We start from the raw sequence: 22,141 nt of genomic DNA on the forward strand, positions 1-22,141 counted from the left end.
AGCGACTACCTTAACGTCTTTTGTAATTACAGTCAAATACCAATCTTTTGTCAATCAAATTTTCAACCGAAAGTTTGTAACAGTTATTTAATTCAATGCCAAGCAATCTGCAATACTTCTCAATGTATAGCATAAGTTCATTTATCCCTCTTCGCATTTACTCACGTTGGACCTATTGTTTAACCCTGCTACCATTTTACACGTCATGTTTATACGTTCAAAGTTCTTGGTTAATAACAATAATCCCAATATAGGGGATGTCACACGGTAGTGTGATGATATGAGATTTATGTTCGAATGTCAAGAACAAAATCTCAGGAGTGAGCACATCGACCACAACAACATAAAATTCGTATCTTCGAGCTTATTAACTTGCGATGTTCTTTCTGTTACCTGGGCAATAAAAATACATCATGGAGGTACATGTTTTCAAATACAGGGTGTGTACAAACATTGACTCAAACAACACACAGAATGCAACATAGTCGGTTTAACCAAGCAAAACAAACTTGAACTGGTTTTAAAAACTCAAAATTGCATAGAATCCATAGTTACTTGTCCGCATATAGCGGCTGATTCTTTGGATAAAGCTGTGAAGTGTGAGGGCTTACATTCTTATCCGTTTCAGTTTCAGTTTCGCACACAAAGCACGAACTACTTGATGATTGCTGGCCCTTCCACCTGCGTAATATCGGTCCGCTATTTATGTTTTCTTGTCACGTTTCGAGAAATTTTCTGAGAACCTTTCATGTAGTTTTCCATTATTTTTATTTTTGTCGTTCTCATCTGTTCAGAAAACACAATTACATCGTCGTCGCTCGACAAAACAAATTTACCAACGGCCGCCATTATTCCGGACAACAAACCGAGTTCATTCAGCCAAGTTTGTAAAGGTGGGAATCGTGACGTCATTTGCCGATAAATATGCCGATAAATATGCCGATAAATATGCCTCTCGGGTCCCGTATGAAGTTATTTGTGGATTCTATGAGTGTTTTACTCCTGTACATATAATAAAACATTATATGTAGCTATCCAACATGTTGTGGTAACCTAATATGGACACCTCATTATTTTGAGCACAGCGGTGCGCAAGGAACAAAACTAAGTCAAGAATTGGCTCCATAATCTCCGTTCCTATTAACAGTGACAAACTCGTTACTGGAAACAGTTTGATAGGAGACCGATATACCGGCTTAGTTAAGTAACCTTACCACTATGTTAAGAACACCTTGCCTTTACAGAAGGTTGACGCGTTCCTGGAAAGATAAGGTAAACCTAATAATAAACGGCAGTCAAGTCCGCACTTTCTGCATTGGTGCTAATGAGGATGTATAAACAGCATTTCCTAAATTAAAGAAGGAATTGACTAATACGTACTGTCATACTTCTGTTTACCTAGCATTCACATCTATGACTCTGGCACTAGACTTACTGACAAGTTATAAGATACATATGCGACACATAATAAGTATGAAATAAATTCAAACTTTTTCTGTCCTAACGTTGAGATTTTGGATTTACGCATTAAAGTCTGCAAGTCACAATGCAAAAATAAGACATGATGTAGGTGCAATTGGAATGTCATTTCCTACTTTCTTTTTTACTCAAAATGCACCTTCCCGTCTTCGGTTTCACGATGATACGAAACAGGAGTCCCTTTGGGCTTTTTTGGCTTTGGTTTCGTTGGGGGCCCTAGTCTTAGCGATGAAGACTTTGGAGGTAGTGGTGGTGGTGATAGCGTTGAAGGCTTCGTAAGTGGTGGTGGTGGTAATATATTCTCCTGAAAGTCGTCACGATTCTGCAGCTGTTCCCACCCCTTTTGTGCTGTCAATCTTAACTTTGGATCTTTGTTCCAACACGATGCCATGACATGTTGCCAATTCCCCCATGGATGTTGGGTGCCTTCAATGTGAGTAGGTCGAAGGTCTTGTTTCACCACGTCTTCCCAGACCTTGTGTTCTTGTCTGCTGTCAATGGCGGCTCCAAACGCAATCTCACCGTACCATAGCTCCCAAAGCACATACCCAAAACTGTACATATCGGCCTTGCTGTTGTAGATTCGGTTTTCAAAGACTTCAGGGGCTATGTATATCGAGGTGCCGCAAATCGTACCAGTTATTTCGTTTTCATGCTTGGCTACTCCCACATCTGCAACTTTCACCCTTCCGTCGGGTACCAGCTACACAAAATAAAAATATATCTATCAGTACAAGGTACATTTTAGAAATCACACCATTAACACATTATTAAGTTCAAGTTAAAGTTTCAGCTCTAATCTCCTTCTTAACCTGTTTGTAAGTATCGGAGTTTGTTAAAGCCCATAAATCGATTATAGAAAAGGAACGCGACTTGGCCCCAAGGAAGACACGCACTGATGTGATGCATTGCGTTTGTTGTCATGCCAAAACTCTTGATGTCATCATTTTTGGTAACAGGAAGGACCTGGTGAAAAGCTTAGGTGTTGATTTCGCTGGTTATGCTCTGAGTGTTAGTAGTGTATTTTTTTCCGCAACTGTTAAATTAGATAACTAATCCAAATGTTTAGAAATGGATGTGGAAATCATCATTTCAACAACTTACCAAAATGTGAAAAGTAAACTGATCAACATGACACGAGCGTGGGACAAAGAAAAAATATGAGTCCCCGACAGGAACTTACCAAAATATTATCCAATTTTAAATCTCGGTGAGCAAATCCTTGACCATGAATGTATCGCAAGGCATCCAAGATATTTAGAGCCCAGCCTAACACCCTCTCCATGACTGCTTCCTTTGGCAATCGTGCAGGAGCTTCCTCCGGATGAGACATCACGTGATAACTAAGGGAACAGCTGCATAGCTCCAGGATGATCATCACTGTTGTTCCATTTCGACCATGCTGAAGATTGGTTCCATAAAACTTCACAATGTTAGGATGACTCAGTTGTCTGAGGAAAAATAATTCAAATAAACACATAGCTTAGCAAAAAGAGAAGTTACAGCGATAAACTCGGAGTTGTACCTCGTCGATTTCTTAAAATTTGACTTAAGACGTGATGTACCTACAACCTATGGCGTAGACTTAAATTATAAAATCTTTGATTTTCCATAAATGCGAAAATATCTCGACGTCTCCAATGGCTTGCTGATCAGGCCAGGATGGAAGATATTTCATTGTAACAGCAATGAAAACAACAAGAATCAGCAAAACGAGTTTAAAAAAATTGCAGTGCTGTGTCAACGGCCTTATACTCCCTCAATGTAACCCCTTCCCCCAACCCTTTGGATAAGGGTGGGTTTAGGGATTTGCTGCTTCAAAAGACTAATGCCCTACTATTCGGGGAAATTTCAGTCTGTCAAATGCCCCCCCCCCCCCCCCCGATCTGCTGGTTTGTACTGGAAAATTATATTATACTTGATTCTAAACAGAGAAATGCTAAGATATTTATAAGCAGCTGAAGGGCAAGGTAATTTATACAAGGAACATGTCTTCATGATGACCGAGAGCGGGCGAAAATTCACTGATAACATAAGCACATGTTAGACCTTACGTGTACTCATTCCAACAGGAGGACTAGGTGTTCAGGATATTGTTTTACCTTAAAGCTCGCTCCTCGTCAACGAAATGCCATACGTTATTGGTCGTGAGTGGATCTCTGTACCTCTTAAGTGCAACCTCAATTTCTGGCTGTCCTATGCGATGAAGAACACCTCTGTACACTGTAGAGAAGCTGCCATTTCCAATGATGGACTCCCACTTTTCATCGCATTTCAACTCTTCATCTGTGAAATCCGACTTCCTGACCTCATTTAGATTGTAGACAGTTAAGCTGCGTTGCAACAACTTGACCTGTATCCTCAAAGGTTCGTAAACTTCCTGGATCTCAGTCTTGCTTCTTTTGTCTTCAAGTAGTTGCTGATACCACTGTTCGTCGCCTTCCCTCAGTTGAGGTATCTTCTCCTTGATCTGTTTCAGAAACTGCACTGCGTCTTCCAGTTGTGTATTGATGAAAGGAAGCAGGCGGTCTTCGGTAGCAATGACTTTGAGGCATTTACGTGATCTTTTTGACATGTAGCTATATGGATCATCATTGTAGCTTTCCAGTTTAGTTTTATGTTGGGTCATCTTTTTTAATTTGGTACCAAGCTTACTGAGAACTCGAGGAGAACTAACCACCACAGATGCCAAGCCTTGTCGAAGCCATGTTGGCGCGGTACTTTTCCGGGAGTTGCTTTGTGTCACTTCTTCGTCCTGTGAAGAGTCTGCTTCGTTCTCGTCAAGGAAACCTTGTTCTTCCACTTTATGGATTTCCTCTGCCATTACATCGTACTTTTCAATACAATATTGGATCAGCGAAACCTGAGCTCTTGCAAACTCATGTTGGTCATCTTCCCATTGCTGAACAAACTGTTGTGTTCTCTCCGAAATGTACTTTAGTACTTCACTTTTTGTCTCTTGCCATGACGCCGAGGCTGCTGGTACTTTATCCTCAGACCAATCGCAAAACTTCTTGATAATTTCCTCTGATTTGAAGTGCGCCGCTAGCTTTGCTATGATCTCTTCGATTTTTTGTGACTGATGCTGACTCAGTTCACTAAATCTACGTTCCTGAGAGCTTTTTAGTTCCTCCATACGGCTCATCACTCTTTTGATCCTTTTCTCTGTTTCTTGATGTGACATTTCTGCTGACTTCAGTGATATTCTGATTTGACGGGAGACGTGCTCAAGGAGATCGTCAAGCTTTCTGTTGGATAATCACGTTAAAACATGACATTAATAACTACTTATTAACCGAGAGTGAGGTCTTTAGAGGAGAATCTAATACCGAGACGTTGCTACCAATTCGGTAAGCCCGAGGTTTGAGATTTTCCCGTACAGACAGAACGTTCGAAGTTAATAAGTTGTTTATTATATGGCTTTTTGTTTTGGTTTTGGGGTGCCGTAATAGCCCTTTTCACGGTTAACCTTTCTCATTTGCATTACAATATTATCTAGCATGTATGTGAGGCAATTTCGGGCTATTTTGTAGCTTTAACCGGAAATTGCCTCGCATTCACGTTGGATTACATTGTAATGCAAATGAGAAAAACTAACCGTGAAAAGGGTTATTGACCCGTGTGCATTACGGGAGAATAATGCCCCAGAAATAACGAATCAGAGCGCGCATTGTATCGGTTACTAATACAAGCCATATAACAATGACCTTGAAATTACTTCACAAAATCCCCGTTTTCGAGCTTTCCAAGAAAAAATATCAAAACCAATTTAATTGACGGAAAATATCTGGACCATTTTCATCAGTGAAGCCTGTTACCTCAGATGATATAAGGTAAAGAAGAGAAAACATTCATTTCATGATCAGTTACAATAATTGGAGAGGGCAGTGGCTCATCGAACGCTTAACTTCAGTTTTAGTAGCCGGAAGCTACAAGGTGAATTGCTGAATTAGCACTGGATAAGACGATATAGAGCATCAACGCCAGGGCTGGGGAGGCGCACTGAGAAAATAAAGTGTGTACGTTTTGCCAAAAATGCAACAACTAATCTGCTCAGGGTTTCATGATCAAACTCAATGTTCGAGCACACATGCAAATTATGGAGTAATTAAATTAAATTTATTATTTTATCTTCCTTTTGCATACTTTAATTTCTCACCGGAAATACTTTTGAAGATTGTTCTTCATGGATGACACAACAAGATTACTGATTCCTGCGATTAAGTCGTTAAAATCTCTTGTGATCACACCAAACGTCTGAGCCAGCTGTGCGGTTTTGCACGACAAATAGACGATTTGGGATTTCGGATTTAGGTTACGAAGCTTCTTCGAGAGCTTTTCGATTTGTGCTTGTTTCACTTCCTCGCGTTCTTCCCTTTCAATCAGATCCCACTTGTTAGCAACAAACAAGGTACAGCCAGTGAATAACGCAAGGTCCACCTCAGCATTTTCCTTGAGCTTTTGAGCGTAGGTGAGTAACTTTTCTAGCTGTTAAGGTAAACAAAACAGACGTGTACAAGTTAGCTAATCCAAACAAAAGTAATGATAATTCAATCTTGATCACTGTTCATTACAAAGATGAAGATTACAATACAATTACGCGATCATACAGTTAGGAAACATTTTATTTACGACGGAACACTGTAAGAAGGAGTAATCGAGAAAATCCTTCGTTTTAAGGTGGCTCATAATAGTTTCCAGCACTTAGATTTTGATGGGTCATTATAACCCCTCTTTATCACTTGATGCTACAATCATGGTATCAAAAAACTGCCCAATTATTGGTGAACACATTGTTATCATTTCCATGACACAATAGGTTACCATAGCAACAGTATGACCTGCTAAAAACACCCTTAATTACAGCTTTAGCGGCCTATAATCAAAAAACGGCTAGGTAAATTTTTTTTTATAGTACCAAATTTTATAAGCATGCTAAGACGCAACTTTTAGCAAAGTTTCAAAAATTTCTGTACATAAGGTTCAGAGCCACCTTAGAAGTTTTGAAAATTTAAGGTGGCTCTGAACCCTATACACAGAATTGATAAATAGTGGTTATAACAACCCACCAAAATCTAAGTGCTGGAAACTGCTGCCACCTTAAATTTAGCTCTTATTAACCGAGCAGGAGGTCTATGTGGGAGAATCTTGACCGAGGTCGTTAGTACAGACCGAACGCAGTGAGGTCTGTACACATGACCGAGGTCAAGATTCTCTCATACAGACCGACTAAGTTCGGTTAATAAGATGTTTATTATATGGCAAACAAGAACAATTTCATTCGTTTAATGTAACTGGTTAGTAGTTAACTGACATTTTGCTTGTGAGCGGCGGTGAGCGGAACTTACCAAAGTTTGCTCGTCTTCTTTGCATTTTTTCTCATTAGGCTTTTTGGCACTTCGAGAAATAAATATTGTTAGAAGATAATAGTCAATATTTGCATTTTAGTTTGCAACTTTTTCACCGCAAAACATTAGCGGTCTAGATGCCGGTCTAGATGCCGGTCTAGATGGGAAAATCTAGACCGCGCTCAATACCGATTTCAGCCAATCAAATTCGAGAATTCGGTAGTTTCCAGTCCTTGTTAGACACAGCCATATAATAAAATTAGTTATTAATATCTTTTAAATACAGTTAACTAGAAAGTTTACCAAAAAGTGAAGATTGGGATCAAGATAAACAGCGCTTTCATAGGGAACGTAGTTTTTTTTTTGTAGTTTTTGCCATGATGCTGTTACAGCAGTGGGGTATATACTACAAAGTTCAGTATGATAACACCAAAATTTAAGAATGAAAATTCAACAGGCTGAAGTTGGAACACAGTATTAGGATACACAGCTCATGAATCAAGTTTAAATAGCATGGATTTCTGCCAAGTGATATATGAGACGATAATCCATTTAAGTCAGCTTTAAAATAGTTTGTATATTGTACATTGAAATTTTGTGCCATTTATAGTGTCAAGTTCGAACACTCGCTTGTAACCCTAATATAAGGACTGAAGTTAACTGTTTTTCCATAAAATAGTGAGAGCCCATTCATAGTTTGTGTCCAAACGCAGTCGTTAGAAATTAGTATATCGAGCTGTAAGTCACCTCGCAACTCCATTGAGTCCGTTAAATGACACCGCTTCTTAATAGATCCATGAATGATGAGAAACACTGTCATCAAGACAATTCAGTTTGTGGGTAAATCGTGTCACCTCCACTTGAACAAGCTCGGCAACGCCACGAAACTCGGCTCACTTGAGCCTCCTGTGCTAACTACCAAGCGCTTCAGTACGTAGGAATATAATTGATACTTTCACCTTCAGTAATCCGATGAACAAGTAGCCACAATTATTCGCCAAAGGCGAAGTGAACATTGGAATCCTAGAAGTGACTCGAGTTTCTTTTTCCTTTTCTTCTTCAGTGTTTTTTCTTTTTCTGTCGAAAAATCACTTACCGAAAGGTAGCGTTTGTCTTTCCGTTCTTGCGTTCAAAGAATCGTCTGGGGCTTTTAATCTTTCGTTTATATCGATTGCTTTCGAACTCACAATATCACGTAGGTTTGTGAAGGAAAACCACAGAAACTTTTTCTAAATCGAATCGCTAAGGAAGAACCATAAGTTTTTTCCTTACAATGAAGAAATCGTTTCACCTTCTACCTCTCGAAAATAACTAACTTGACACGATGCAAGCGACTGTAAAACGGCCTTAGACGGCGGATGTTCGAAATCCGGGGAGGGACTGGGGACTCCTATATGTAAAGGTCGGGGATGCTCGTCGTCTCGAGTACAAATAAAGGATTCTGGTCTCACTTAGGGTGTTGATGACAAAAAGTCACCATTTTTAGCTGTCAAAGTATCCTTTAGGATAAACTCGATGAAATAATAATGAAAGAAACGCTCTCATTTCATTTCTGTTCTTAGGTTTGATATCCGCTGGTTTCTGGATTACATGAGTCGGGTGTACAAGTGTGCGCGCGATCCTTTCTTGAACAGTGGCTAGTAATCGAACCTATCCCGTTTTAAGTGGTATCTTTTAGGGGTCTAATGAAGCTCAAGCAACGCCCACATTAGTCTCCTTTAGGAGTTAAGAGCAAATGTACACAAAAATCAAAAATAGTTCGGTGAGGCTTGAAAAATCGAATTTGCCCTCCTGTTGCATATAAGTAGGCCTTAGTAAAAGTAAACACGTTATGTAGTTTTTTTCTTCAAATATCTTGGTATTTCCGAGAAAAAGGACATTATCGATTTCACGTCCAGACTCAATCTAACGAGTGCTTACTGGGCTGAAAATCGACCATTTTCATTCGATTCGCATTTCCAACTATTGAGCGCAAAAAAGTTGTAATACAACCAACTTAATGCAGAACTATTCCTTGTCCAAAACAGCCCAGTTTTAAGAATATTGGATTAATCCAACTATTTGGCGGTAAACAAAACCAAAGTGTTCTCTAACGATGAGTTCGTCAGTCGGTGAAAAGAAATGTCATTTTGACCATGCGCCATGTCTCGGAATTCGAAAAGATTTTAGATTCTAACTACACTAGGATAGGTCTTTCAATATATGTAAAGTTTAGTTTGGGCAAATGATTAGGCACTCGTGAAAAAATTATTCAAATCACACACAAAAAAATTAAAATAACGCCAGCAGTCGAATGCGTGACCAAAAGTGCTACCATTGTTTTTGTCATTAAATTACTTCAATTCGAAATATCACAGGAATATCAGCACGACTTAAGCATAAAATAATATAAATGTTTACCTTAGCTGAGTTATCATGTCTTGACTATCAAACAACATTCCCATCCTGCCATTTTAACGGTGTTCCATTAGCTTTGCATAACCTGTATGCATTCGTCTGGTGAATTTGAATCCCCCAAATTGCTCAGTATGACCAAGTTCCTATGTAAATGTTCCTACGTTTTCCGTTTTGTTGTTCGGTACAATCATTCAACCTGCTTTCAGGCAGAAATCCCCAGTTATTAGCAATAACAAATAAGCCGCCATCTTCGATCGCTCCGCGTCTCTTATTTGTAAGGAAAAGAGGCTGAACTTAATCATGTCACTGATGCTCTACGTTCTAACAATTACTCCCAAAATGTCATCTCCAACATTCTAAAGAAGATATCTTCTACTCGGCGCACAAACTCCATCCCAGTACCTGAGGAACTTGTTTGTATGTTTTTCAAATGGGCCACACCTTCCGATTCCTCTAGTTATGCAGTCCTCCCCTACATTAATGGAATTTCTCAGCCTCTAAATAGACTTCTTCAAAAACATGATATTCGAGTTGTCAGCAAGCCAGTCAAGACATTACAACAGGAGTTTCCCTCTCCTAAATCGTGACCTCCGATTGAACTTCAACCAAATGTGTGGTTTATAAAATATCTTGTGCCGACTGCCCATGGAGTTATGTAGGCGAGACTGGCAGATGCTTTGAAACGAGAAAAAAAGAATACATGAGGAATGTGATGTCTTACGAAAGAGGTTCCAACATCGCTAAACACGCTTGGTCTTCAAATCACTCTATTGACTTTAAAAATTCCCAAGTGATTGACAAAGGCTCTTCACGTATTCGTAAGACGCTAGAATCATGGCACACCGCTTCGACAGATCATGCAGATAACAATTCAAGGCCGCTCCCCAATCAATACTCCATTCTTTTAAAAAAGAACAATTAGTTCATTAACACTTATATTTTTCCATTTTAATGTATTCTTTTTGTAGTTCCACCTATTTTTGTATATATTTGTAGTTGTTATCTTTTCCATTTTTTATCCATCGAAGGCTGTAGTCTGACAGCCGAAAGCTCTGAAAGTTTTAACTTTATATAGCCAGTGAACGTTTTTTATAAATTTTTAAAAGTAACTCTGTTTGAAGCTCTGAAATCCCGACCCTTACCCCCATGTAAAATATGTTGTAACGCACTGGTTTGGGATAAACATCTTCAGTCAAAATGGGGGCCTTTCAAACGTCTTCAAAATAGAAACCCGAAAGTCACACGTGGTATAAAGCTTTAGAAGTTACTACTGGCTTAATCAAACGACACAAATAACACAGATACACAGATAGAATGACACATCCAATAATACGTACATGGGACTTGAGACAGGAATTGTTTTTCTTCAAAGTCGGATATGAGTACTGACAAGAAATCCAGGGAAAGGATCAGTTTGCAAGATTCAGGATACTACAAATCGAAGTGGGTGAACACGTTATTTTTATGTCATTTATACTGCTTGGTAATGCTGACGTTTCGAACTGAAGTGTTAAATGCCGATATGCTGATGATACTTTTGGTCACGTACCCGGTAGCTGCTGGCGTGATTTTGTGTCTTTTGTGAACGATTTTGAATAATTTTTTGACGAGTGCCTAATCATTTAGTAAATGGTTTGATCCCAAGAGCATCAGTAGTTCGTATAGTGTGATCTTCCGGGTGATGGTAGTTCTGAAAAGAACTGTTGTTGGTAACTGACGTTTCGACAACCTGAGCGGAAGCCATCTTCAGAGTCAAGTGATTGGTTTTTGTCAGTCGATGTTATAAGTCTGGTCCGTTGAACATGATTGGTCAGTTTAGCCATGATGGTATTGGCTGAAAGACTCGTGTAAAGTTTGTCATCAGTCATTGGTGGGTTTCGATCCGTCTATTGCTAGTCAAATTGGTCAGTCCGTTTTTGGTCCATCTATTGTTACTCAAATTAAGTCGGTCTGTTGGAAGTCCGTTTGTCGGTTTCGTTTCCGTCATGGGTAAGTCGTTTGTAAGGCGCCGATAGTTGTTGACATCTGTTAAGGACGGTGCCAACTTTTGTTAGTGCGCATATTTTCTGCCCATCACGCAAGGCATGGTTTAAGTGCCACGCGCGCGCTGGGGTTGACATTGACGCAATCAACTACGCTACCAAGTACACGACTAAAAGAAAGCAAAATTTTCCTACTGTGACCAAATCTAGTTTAATGAACCCGTACTCAAACCAGGAACACCAAAATAGCAGCATATCACCAACCACTAACTGTTAACGTCTTCCAGCTGAAAAGCTAGCTGTTATCTGGCGAAAATTATACTGAAATCCAAAACAAGTGCGAAATACGCAAATGTTTTACTTACAGGGGATGTGACAGGAAAAAATATAACGGGCACCGTAAAAGTTTTCAAAAAAAGATCAATAACTTTAAAAAACGCGTGGTTACCCCCACATTTTATGTTATGAAATGGAAGTGGCAAGCCTATTCAACACGTGATTAGTTTCTGGTTGTGACCAAAGGTATTAAGACTGTATTTTGGCTGAACCAGAGTAAGGCTGTCAGAGACGCTAAAAGCGCTATTGCAACGATTTTGTTATCAAAAACATACCAAAAATGGTTTTTATGTTACCATTTACCATGTAGTTTTAAGACCTTTATAAATGTGCTTGCTTTTCTGTTTGTAAAGGAGATTTCGAAGGAAATTTGCGAAGAAATATCCTTTCCTTCTTTTTTCAGAAAGTGCTGATGTCAGCATTTTTGTTGAGATTCAAGGCTGATTATCTGGAAAAAAATGCTTGGCTACCCCAATTTTTCTTTGTGGATTCCAATGGCCCTCGCAAAGATCTACTTTTTCGACGTGGTCCTAACCCGGCGCAAAACCCTTTGTATTTAGTGGGCACCGTCCTTAAGTGGCGTTTGTTCTAGGTTAATGTACCAGCTTTCCAGAGTCAGTCGTTGAAAATAGTTTGTACTGTAGGTTAAGCACTGAGCAGAGTCCCAGTCAATGTTGTGGTTTGTCAGTTGATGATGTACAGGAATGTGATTGTTGGCATCACCATTTCTCGCGGCTCGTTTGTGTTCAGTGAGTCTCGTGTTAAGGTTTCTGCCAGTCTCACCAATGTAGGAAGCCTGGCAGTCAGAGCATTTGATCTTGCAAACTGCTCCCTGTCTGTTGTTAGGTTCGTCCCTGTCTTTCTCATTGGTTAGTAAGTGTCCTAACGTAGTTGTAGGTTTGTGGGCTACATGGATATTTTAGGGCTGTAGGATCCGTGAGATGGTCTCAGAAGTACCCTTAATGTAAGGTATAGTCACTGTAGAAACAGGCGTTCGGTTCCTATTCGTTGCGTCAGCTTCAGTAAGTCGGTAAATGTTTCGTGTAATAAAGTCAGCGTTGTGAAAAACACGTTCAAGGTATCTGTTTTCGTCAAGTAAGCTGTCCCGTGTGTCACAAACTAGTTTCGCTCGTCTCGTCAAAGTCTTTATAGTCGTGGCTTTGTGTGAAGTCGGGTTGTAGGATGATTCGTCAAGTAATCTGTCGGTATGCGTCCGACGTTTTGCCCAAACTAAACTTTACATATATTGAAAGACCTATCCTAGTATAGTTAGAATCTAAAATCTTGTGGAATTCCGAGACATGGCACATGGTCAAAATGACAATTCTTTTCACCGACTGAGTAACTAAATTTTGGAGAACACTCTGGTTTTGTTTACCGTCAAATAATTAGATTAATCCAATATTCTTGAAATTGCCCTCTTTCAGACAAGGAATAGTTCTGCAATAAGCTGTTTGTATCGCAACTTTTCTGTGCTCAATGTTTGCGAAATGCGAATCGAATGAAAACGGTCCATTTTCAGCCGATTTTCAGCCCAGTTGGGACTCGCTAAATTGCACGAAGTTGAGTCTGAAGGTTAAATCGAAAATGTCGTTTTTCTTGGAAAGACAAAGCTATTTCAAGGAAAAAACTACAGCCTGTTTGCACTCTTGCTAGGGTTAGCTATATGCAAAAGACGAGTGGACTTTTCGGCTTTGAAGGAGCAAAATGACATCTCATGCAAAAAGATCCTGTCTGTAGCTTAGAAGGCCGCCGGTCGGGTGTGACGATGACAGTCATCAAACCGTTTTTGAGGGGAAAATGCAGCAAACTATTTGTTACTGTGAGCATCAAGGCAGCTTAAATTTGAACCGTGTGGTACATTAAGCAACGTCAATTTGTTTTCTTTTTGCGGAATCCTATTTTTATAAGCGCGTACCCTGTCAGACTGAATCCCTCCTGCGTTATAACTGTTGATCACATACATGAAGTAGAAGGCACGAGGCAAGTAGTTGAGGACAAATTCGCTCATTACGTCACTTTCTCCAATTCCAGGGCTATCAACTATCATAACGCCCTCCTGAAAAGACAATGAAAATCCTCGGTTAGAAAAGGTATTTAAAGGCCAGTGTGAATCCTAAGTAACTTAACCGATCCTCAGACGTACAAGTAAACCCAAATATGTGCCACCACCGAGAGGATGTGCGCCGCTTAATACACTCGCATGTATTAACAGTGTGCCTCGCTTCTCCTCAGTCCGTTATCGTAAACATTCAATAACATTCTTAGACCCGTATCTCTGGTCAAAACTGAACCCGTGAGGCAAGCAGCGAACGTCACTGAACAATTTTAAAAATAACATTACACAAAGAGACCTTACCGTTTTCACTGAGAGCACGTACACAAAGTGTGTTATATGCACTACTTGATGAAATTATATACATATAGCATGATAAATACTTTTGTCATGATTGTAAATAGATAAAATAGTAGTTTTGCTATTTTTGGTATTAGTAAGGTAGTTTCACTTTCGGATGAAGAGCCATTTGATCTATTGTGGAAATGCCGAAATAAAGTCGTTATTATTATTATTATTGTTGTTATTACTATCATTATTATTATTATTATTATTATTATTACTATTAAGAGTCCCTGTCCATAAAAATGGAAAATAACTCGGCAAGGGTCGAAAATTCGATTTCGCTCATATTTTCATGGTAGATAGGCTAGGGAATGCTAAAAACTACTGGATAGTTTTTTTGGCAAAATATCCTTTTATTTCAAAGAAATATGCAAATTACCAAATTCCGTTAAAATCGTCATTTGACGCACCATTTTATTAAACAAGTTTGAGAGCCTCGCATGTAAAACCACATCATTCTTCCGTCTTTAAAACACTCAAATAGTTTTGTGCAATGTTTAAATGTGTACTGGGTTGGTTTTAGGGAATGTTGCGTTGTCTTTTTGGGTGCAAAATAATTAAATTTCGAAGACATGTATTTCATTCACTTAAAAGTACTTCGTGTATATGATTAATTTTCACCATGTGCGAAACCTTCAAATGGATTAAGCTTCGCGTGGTTGAATCGCAGAAGGAAGATCTACAGATTCCTGTAAAAATTTCTTTGGGCAAATGATTGTGAGCGACGCGAGAGCTTTTCAAAGTACGTTAAAAATGCGAATATTTGACCATTCCCTCGTCAAATTTCAATTCAAGGGTTAGACGTATATTTTAGCATGCGCCGCATGACTTGACCAATGTTAAGTTGAAATAGACACAGAGCTGATAATTTCGAAATGTTCTAACCTCATTTGCTGTAAAAGGCAGGTCCAAAGCCGATTTGACGTGTTTCTCTCACCATTTGTCGCACATAATGCAGAAGTTTGCTATTGTTTACATAACGTCCGATGTACATGGCCAACTGTCAACTTATTTAATGGTCGAATACCATGAATCTGTGACCCTCTTTCGACACATATGATCACCACTGCATCTAAGTCAAAAACGGCTAAGTCATTTGTAGATAGTTGCTTGCTTTGCACTACACAAAAATATTACGTTTCATCATCATGGTTTGATGGCTTGAATCCTTGCTTGCAGCGGTTCCTTGTTCGTCACGCAATGCTGTCATCCCATTTTAGGGGGTAGGGGTAGGACAATTTCTATCCTAATACATAAGGCTCCGTAAGGCTGGGAACCACTGGGAGCACACAATCGTGTTGAGTAGGAAGAGATTAAGTTAAGAAATGAGAAGAATAAATAGTTTACCATTGCCCCTGTTGTCATCTTTTACTCGACCACCGCTACCTACACGCCCTGCGCAATACTGTAACGCTAAACTCATACCTACAATCCTCGACAAAAGTCCTTGGCACACCTGGATCAGATAACACGAAAATGCATTGACAAGGTATTTTGGGGACAATACCTAATCACATCATTAGAATAGGGAACCCCCTCCCCCCCCCCCGACAATGTTGTAAGCAGGCAATGACGACTTCATCACGATAAATAACATTGAATTGGGGGGAAGGGGACGAACTGATAAATTGCCCTGACAGATATTGCAAAAGTGGCAAGGTGTGCCAACACTTTTGTCAGAGATTGTAGGTCTTTTCGCGCTGTGCAATTATTTTTGGTTTACATGTAATACAGTGGGCTACCCCCGGGGAAATGGGTGGTGACCGCTTAATGGGGCTAGCCGCTTAAATAGAGGTTGATGTACCTTGAACATTTAATTTTTCACTATCGGGTTATAAATTTCTTGGTGAACATGGAGTCAATTCAAGACAATCATGATAGACGTGTATTTGAATTATCACTCGTCATGCACCTTCAATTTCAGACTCTTATCTGCCATCGCCCTTTCCAAAACAAAGTTTTTAAATTTTGGGTGGCCGCTTAATAGGGGTAAAGACAATAATGAAACCCTTATCGGAACGACCAAATGGTGGCCGCGGAGGTAACCGGCCAATAAGTGTTTTATTTACAATATTTTACTGACAATAATTTTTGGACTGTATTGACAACAGTCCTCTATTTTCTGTTACAAACATACCAATGCCTCACCACTAGGCAAAAAAAAAATACGCCAAATAAAATGGCATGGCCAGGGCTATTTACTCACGTAATTACTAATTAAATTTAGTCTTTTTTTTTCTCACGAATTAGACACGTTGTGATTTCCTATTTTTATTTCAGTTAGTTCTTGCTTCATTGATCTATGATTTGTTTCATGGCGATTTTTTTAAAATTCTAGTGAGTACAGGCACTAGCTTTATCAGCTGTTGTCTGAAACATCAAAACGTACAACAAACGTGATTTGGACCGACCCAAGTACACTATAGAAAACGATTATATAAATATACACATATTATCATATATATGAACAAAAAGATGAACAATGATTAAATTGTTTCATTTATCCTGCGAGTGCTCTATACAAAATAGATCAAAATGTGCAGCACATGCCGTGACAGCATTGCGTGACGAACAAATAACGGCTCTAAGATTGCGCTGCGCCGACGGGCTTATCAGCAATCGATCAAACGTATTATTTTGGCGCAGTGCAAAGCAAGCAACTATCTACAAATGACTCAGCCGTTTTTGACTTAGATGCAGTGATGTTCATATGCGCAGAAAGATGGTCACAGATTCCTGGTATTCGACCAATAATAGATTGACAGTTGGCGATGTACATCGGACGTTAACCTTGTGTAAACAAAAGCAAACTTCTGCTTTATGTGCGACGAATGGTGAGAGAAACACGTCAAATCGGCTTTGGACCTGCCTTTTACAGCAAATGAGGTTAGAACATTTCGAAATTATCAGCTCTGTGTCTATTTCAACTTATTATAGGTCAAGTCATGTGGCGCATGCTAAAATATACGTCTAACCCGTATATTGAAATTTGACGACGGATGGTCAAATATTCGCATTTTTGACGTACTTTGAAAAGCTCTCGCGTCGCTCACAATCATTTGCCCAAAGAAATTTTTTCAGGAATCTGTAGATCATCCTCCTGCGATTCAACCACGCGAAGCTTAATCCATTTGAAGGTTTCGCACATGGTGAAAATCAATTATATTCACGAAGTACTTTTATGTGAATGAAATACATGTCTTCGAAATTTAATTATTTTGCACTCAAAAAGACAACGCAACATTCCCTAAAACCAACCCAGTACACATTTAAACATTGCACAAAACTATTTGAGTGTTTTAAAGACGGAAGAACTATGTGGTTTTGCATGCGAGCTCTCAAACTTGCTTAATAAAATGGTGCGTCAAATGACGATTTTAACGGAATTTGGTAATTTGCATATTTCTTTGAAATAAAAGGATATTTTGCCAAAAAAAACTATCCAGTGGCTTTTGTCATGCCCTAGCCTATCTACCATAAGAATATGAGCGAAATCGAATTTTCGACCCTTGCCGCGAAATTTAGAATTTGTCTGATTTTTACGGGCAGGCACTCTTAGGTAGATTAATAAGTTTTACGTTCTTACCTTGAAAAAAGTTTAGTATGTGTAAAAATTTATATCTCTTATTCATTCATTATTATTATTATCATTATCATTATCATTACCATTATTATCATTACTATTTATGATTTGAGTGTCCGCTATTAGTTATTGAATTCAGATGTTATTTTCCTTCAAGAAAACGTACTCGTCCCCCTTAACTATTTAAATACTATCTAAATACTTAGTCCCTTAAATAAAGTTCCTTCATTCGTTCGTTCGTTCGTTCGTTCATTCATCTGTGTTCTACAACACATCGTCATTTCCTAGTCTAAACATTTTTATCTACGCATCATGTTATCATAATATTACCTTGAACAATGGGTGTGGAAAGAACAATTCTATCTTCGTGTAGGGTACTTTTTCTCGACCGCTCTTCAAGCTGACAAATTTTTCGATCTGCTTCTTGTAGGATTCTTTTCCATCTGTTACCAGTTCCTGGAACATTGGCTCACGAGTCTCTGTACCAGTTTGCTTGAAGTGCACGCCAATCTTTGGCTTCTCGCCATATTTCATCTCGCAGATTGTTGATGTTGTACTCAATAGTGCGTATGGTAGAAGATCTTCCCCGAGAATCAGATTGATGACACTGCTTTTACCAGCACTTGTTTCACCTATTCACGGAAGGTATAAAAAAGCATTAGTACATGCACCTCATCATGATCTGTCGGACATTGTAAACTTTTTTTTTTATACATAAGAATATTGCTTTTCCGGCCCTACCTGAGTATTCTTAAATTTCTGCCGATTTTAGGCTGAAAATATTCTTGTGAATATTCATAGATTATAGCGTATGTAATTTCGTTTTTCGAATGTACTTGGTGTCTGGATGGTGTTAAAGTAATTTTGGAGCCAGCCTGCGGGCATTAAAGCCTAATATTATGCACACAACTTCTTGCACAAATTTTATCAGCTTTTCTATTTTTCTTGCTTTTTGGCTAGTTTTGCCGAAAGGACGAAGTTTATAAGGTCTAGTTAAAAACATATAACTGTATTGTATTTACAAATTTTCAACACGCAAAATTATGTTCTTTTCAAAATTCCAACCTCGGGTTTATTCTTAAGATATTCTTAAAATTTCGCAAAATTCAGCCTGGATTTTGTTATAAAATACATTCTTATAAAAAAGAAGTATATATTAGTTCATGGAGATCGTTTACGTGTGGTTGGTGTTTGAGAAGAGTTACCGATAAAAAAGAGTGTATACATCTCTACAGTAGTCTCGATTGAGTCGATTGATTGTAGCTCCAGATTTTCTTATATTTCTGCCGATTTTAGGCTGAAAATATTCTTGTAAATTTCATAGATTATAGCATATGGCATTTCTTTTTAGGAATGTATTTGATGTCTAGATAGTGTTTAAATTGATATGATGCCCATAACTTCTTGAAGAAACTGTTATAAGCATCGAACATACGGCTAGTGCTGTTTTCGTTGCTTTTTGGCCAGTTTTTCCGTTTAAAGAAAGGAAGAATTGTAATTGTATTGTATTTACAAATTTTCAACACACAATGATCACATTCTTTCCACAATCTCTGCCTAGGGTTTATTCTTGAAATATTCGTACAATTTTACAAATTTCAGCCTCGATATATACTTATAAAATGTATTCTTAAACAAACAGTGTAAAACAGAAGCTGTATCATCTCACCTGCAACAAGTACAATGTATTGACCTCTTGGTTTGAGATCACTGATGTTTTTCTTCAAAGTTGTTTTGAAGTCACTGTCTCCTAAGCTTTTTTGTAGCGTTTCTATAAAGTCAGTTTCCAGTTGATCCAAGAACTCCTCCGTTCTGATATAAAGCTCCAAAAGCCTTTCACGTTTTTCAGCATCTGACTTCTTAGCTTCCGAAAGGATTTGATATGTCTGTAAATGAAAACAGAATGAAAACAACAGTGGGATAGCCGGGATCTGTATCGAGATGTCATTACACGAGCGACAACAACTAAATTGCCGCTACAGTGGTAAGTTTTAACCCTTAGTATCACCCACATCATATACGCGTATCATGGTTTCAAATACAAAACTAATTCATCTTCGAGGGCATATCGCTTTAGATTTTGTCAGTTGAGCCATAATTTCGAGGTTTGTAAGAGTGCTGCTTACCTTCAATAACATCAAGAATATTTTCGTATGTAAGGTTTTTAAAATTAATATTGGTTTCTGGATCAAAATTATCGAAGAAATTACGATCAATGATGCAACAGAATAAGATCATGTAATACATGACGATGTTTTAATCAAATAGGTCTTATTTAATGAGTTGAGAATCAGAACTAATGTGCCATTGAATATCGTTTGCCGTAGGATCTGTTACGTAATCTTACTATTATTGACATTGAAAAAAGCTTACTGCTCGAATTGATAACACAACATTAGACTTTATATCACATTTATTAAGGTGAAATGTTTTTTCTTACTTCTTTTACCCTAAACTCTTAACTAGCCAACCAAACCTTCCGATGCTAATCTTAGGTTTGAGATTGTAGGTTCATCATAAAATCTTAATTTGTAAAAAGGTTCGTTGGGTCAACCTAACAATTACTCCTTTTAAAAATCTTGAAACAACTTTTAAAATTTTATTACTATGCCTGACTACAACTACAGTATTTTTAAATTACTCCTTTTCCCGGAGGAGTTTAATTTCCAAAAAAAAAAACTACTACACTTCTTGCGTACTTGTGTTTAAATCAGCGAACAACTTTCAATAAATGTAGGTTCTTTTAAATTCGTGGAAAACTAGAACAACAACTTGACTCAGTGCTTGTCTAATATGATGGCGATGCATGTATTATGACGTGAGTAACATGTCGCGTCGATAACTGGGACGCGTACGAGGATTCTAGGTGGCGAATATGTAAGGTTTTGCAACAAAACATTTTCGTAAATTTCATAGTGGAGTCACTTGAAAATAAACCAAATTGTCTACGCCTAAAAGCTAGTTCCATTTTAAAATCAAAAGCAACTTTTATTGACCCGTTTCAATTCACTACATATAGATTCAATTACATTCGTGGAACACTACTCTTTACTTCTGGGAAACAAATTCAGTCTAAAATCAGCTTCATTGTTCAGGCGGTTCCGTCGGTAAAAAAATAGTATTTCGTTAAATATAAATCATTGTATTTCGTGCAGCAACAGTATGGGGAAAATGCATGTCTGTCTCTAATCTAATGAGGCGTCTCGATGCATGACTGAATCCGCTGGCTGAATTAGCAGCCAACAGTGTATAAGGACAAAACATCGTCCCGCACCGTTCACAAATGGAATAACATAAAATAAACTCTTCTACTCAATCCCGATTTGAATGGCATTTTTCACTTTCTGGTAGTTCACTGAGGTGTGTCAGTGTTTTCTCCACCAAAAACAAATGACGACTACTCTAGCCAATTAATTAAGTATAAAAGATTCATCGCAAAACAATCAATAAACTACGAAGAAAAAATGGATCTACAATCAATCGACGTAATCGAGACTACTGGATATATTTATATATAATAAAATTTGCTTCGTATTAAACTATGCAGGAGTGCAAATAATTGCAATGCTGCCGGTAGCTGTCATGGAAGTTCGAAGCGCTGCTAAATGGTTTTTTTACTGTTGCCAGCTCTGCAAAACACAGTTCCTATCACGATCACCCTATAGCATTTCTGGAGAATTCTTACCTGTCCTGCTGTCCAGCAAGGCTTATCTACCGACGCATCTAGTTCTTCTTTCACTTTAGCTTTCATCTCATCCAATGTTTTTAATCCATTGCACGAAATACCAAACGCCTTCATAACGTCAAGCAATTCCGATAGATCGTCGATTTCTTCGATGGTTTTCGTTTTGCACTAATTTAAACGAATTTAAGCCAAGAACAAAGCACAACAAGCGGGAAAAAGGTAAATGCCTACATTGTAACGCAGAGAGACGGCTAGATTTCAAGGAACGGAAACCATTCTTTGTCCTTGACGGTATACCGACAATTGTGACAATTGCAGCGTCGATCTTGTGTGCAGAGGGCATGACTAAGTAATTCTCAGACAACTGAGACGGGGGAACACGTCATGTTTATTTGTTGCTCAACCGCACGGGGGTCAAAATGCATGGCTACACTGAATCATTAATTCGACTCAGTTTGTCCCGAAAATATATATTATTTCAACACTTAAACAGAGCAACTACGACTAGGTAATTCTTCGGTATCATATTGTGATATGATTTCTTGTGTCGCAGGCTTCTGTTCTAAGACAATTTGAAGATATCAAATCACAGACCCTTTCCAAAACTTCGTAAACGCCCAGAGATATTTACAGAGGTTTTTTTCTGTTTTTAACCGCGCGGCCATGGGCCGAGCGCGGTTCTAGGTTTACCCGTGGTTTATTTATTTATTTTTTATTTTTTTTGTCGGTGACCAGACGCAGACCTCCGCTCGGCCAAACTTTGAGTCACGCAACGTGTGATGTTTTTCCGCCAGAAGCTGTTAAAACATAAACACACGGACAATTTTACGGATATTGTTTTCTTTTTTGTGGGTAAAATATATTTTCTTTTCGCTTTATCAAAGCGTTGGATTTAAAGGGAATAATAAATACGCTGAAAAAAGGTATTGC

At 38.4% G+C, this 22,141-nt stretch overlaps 1 protein-coding gene across 3 annotated transcripts in view; it reads right to left on the reverse strand.

Moving 5' to 3' along the window:
• The window catches only part of LOC145491805 (uncharacterized), a 130,616-nt gene extending 108,678 nt beyond the window's left edge, over positions 1 to 21,938 (reverse strand). The window contains exons 1-8 of one of the 3 annotated variants that reach the window (XM_081471072.1): positions 21,212 to 21,938; positions 19,196 to 19,412; positions 17,857 to 18,158; positions 13,461 to 13,601; positions 5,639 to 5,967; positions 3,582 to 4,727; positions 2,663 to 2,930; positions 1 to 2,182 (exon numbers count right to left, since the gene is read on the reverse strand). In XM_081471072.1, coding sequence (XP_081327198.1) covers positions 1,604 to 2,182; positions 2,663 to 2,930; positions 3,582 to 4,727; positions 5,639 to 5,967; positions 13,461 to 13,601; positions 17,857 to 18,158; positions 19,196 to 19,412; positions 21,212 to 21,325 — 3,096 coding nt within the window. In that variant the 5' untranslated portion in view covers positions 21,326 to 21,938 and the 3' untranslated portion in view covers positions 1 to 1,603. The remainder of the gene's footprint in view (positions 2,183 to 2,662; positions 2,931 to 3,581; positions 4,728 to 5,638; positions 5,968 to 13,460; positions 13,602 to 17,856; positions 18,159 to 19,195; positions 19,413 to 21,211) is intronic. The other 2 variants (XM_081471074.1, XM_081471073.1) reach the window with 2 other exon arrangements.
• Between the last annotated feature and the right edge of the window lie 203 nt (positions 21,939 to 22,141).

The sequence above is a fragment of the Orbicella franksi genome, chromosome 7, assembly GCF_964199315.1.
Source record: "Orbicella franksi chromosome 7, jaOrbFran1.1, whole genome shotgun sequence".
Lineage (NCBI taxonomy): Eukaryota > Metazoa > Cnidaria > Anthozoa > Scleractinia > Merulinidae > Orbicella > Orbicella franksi.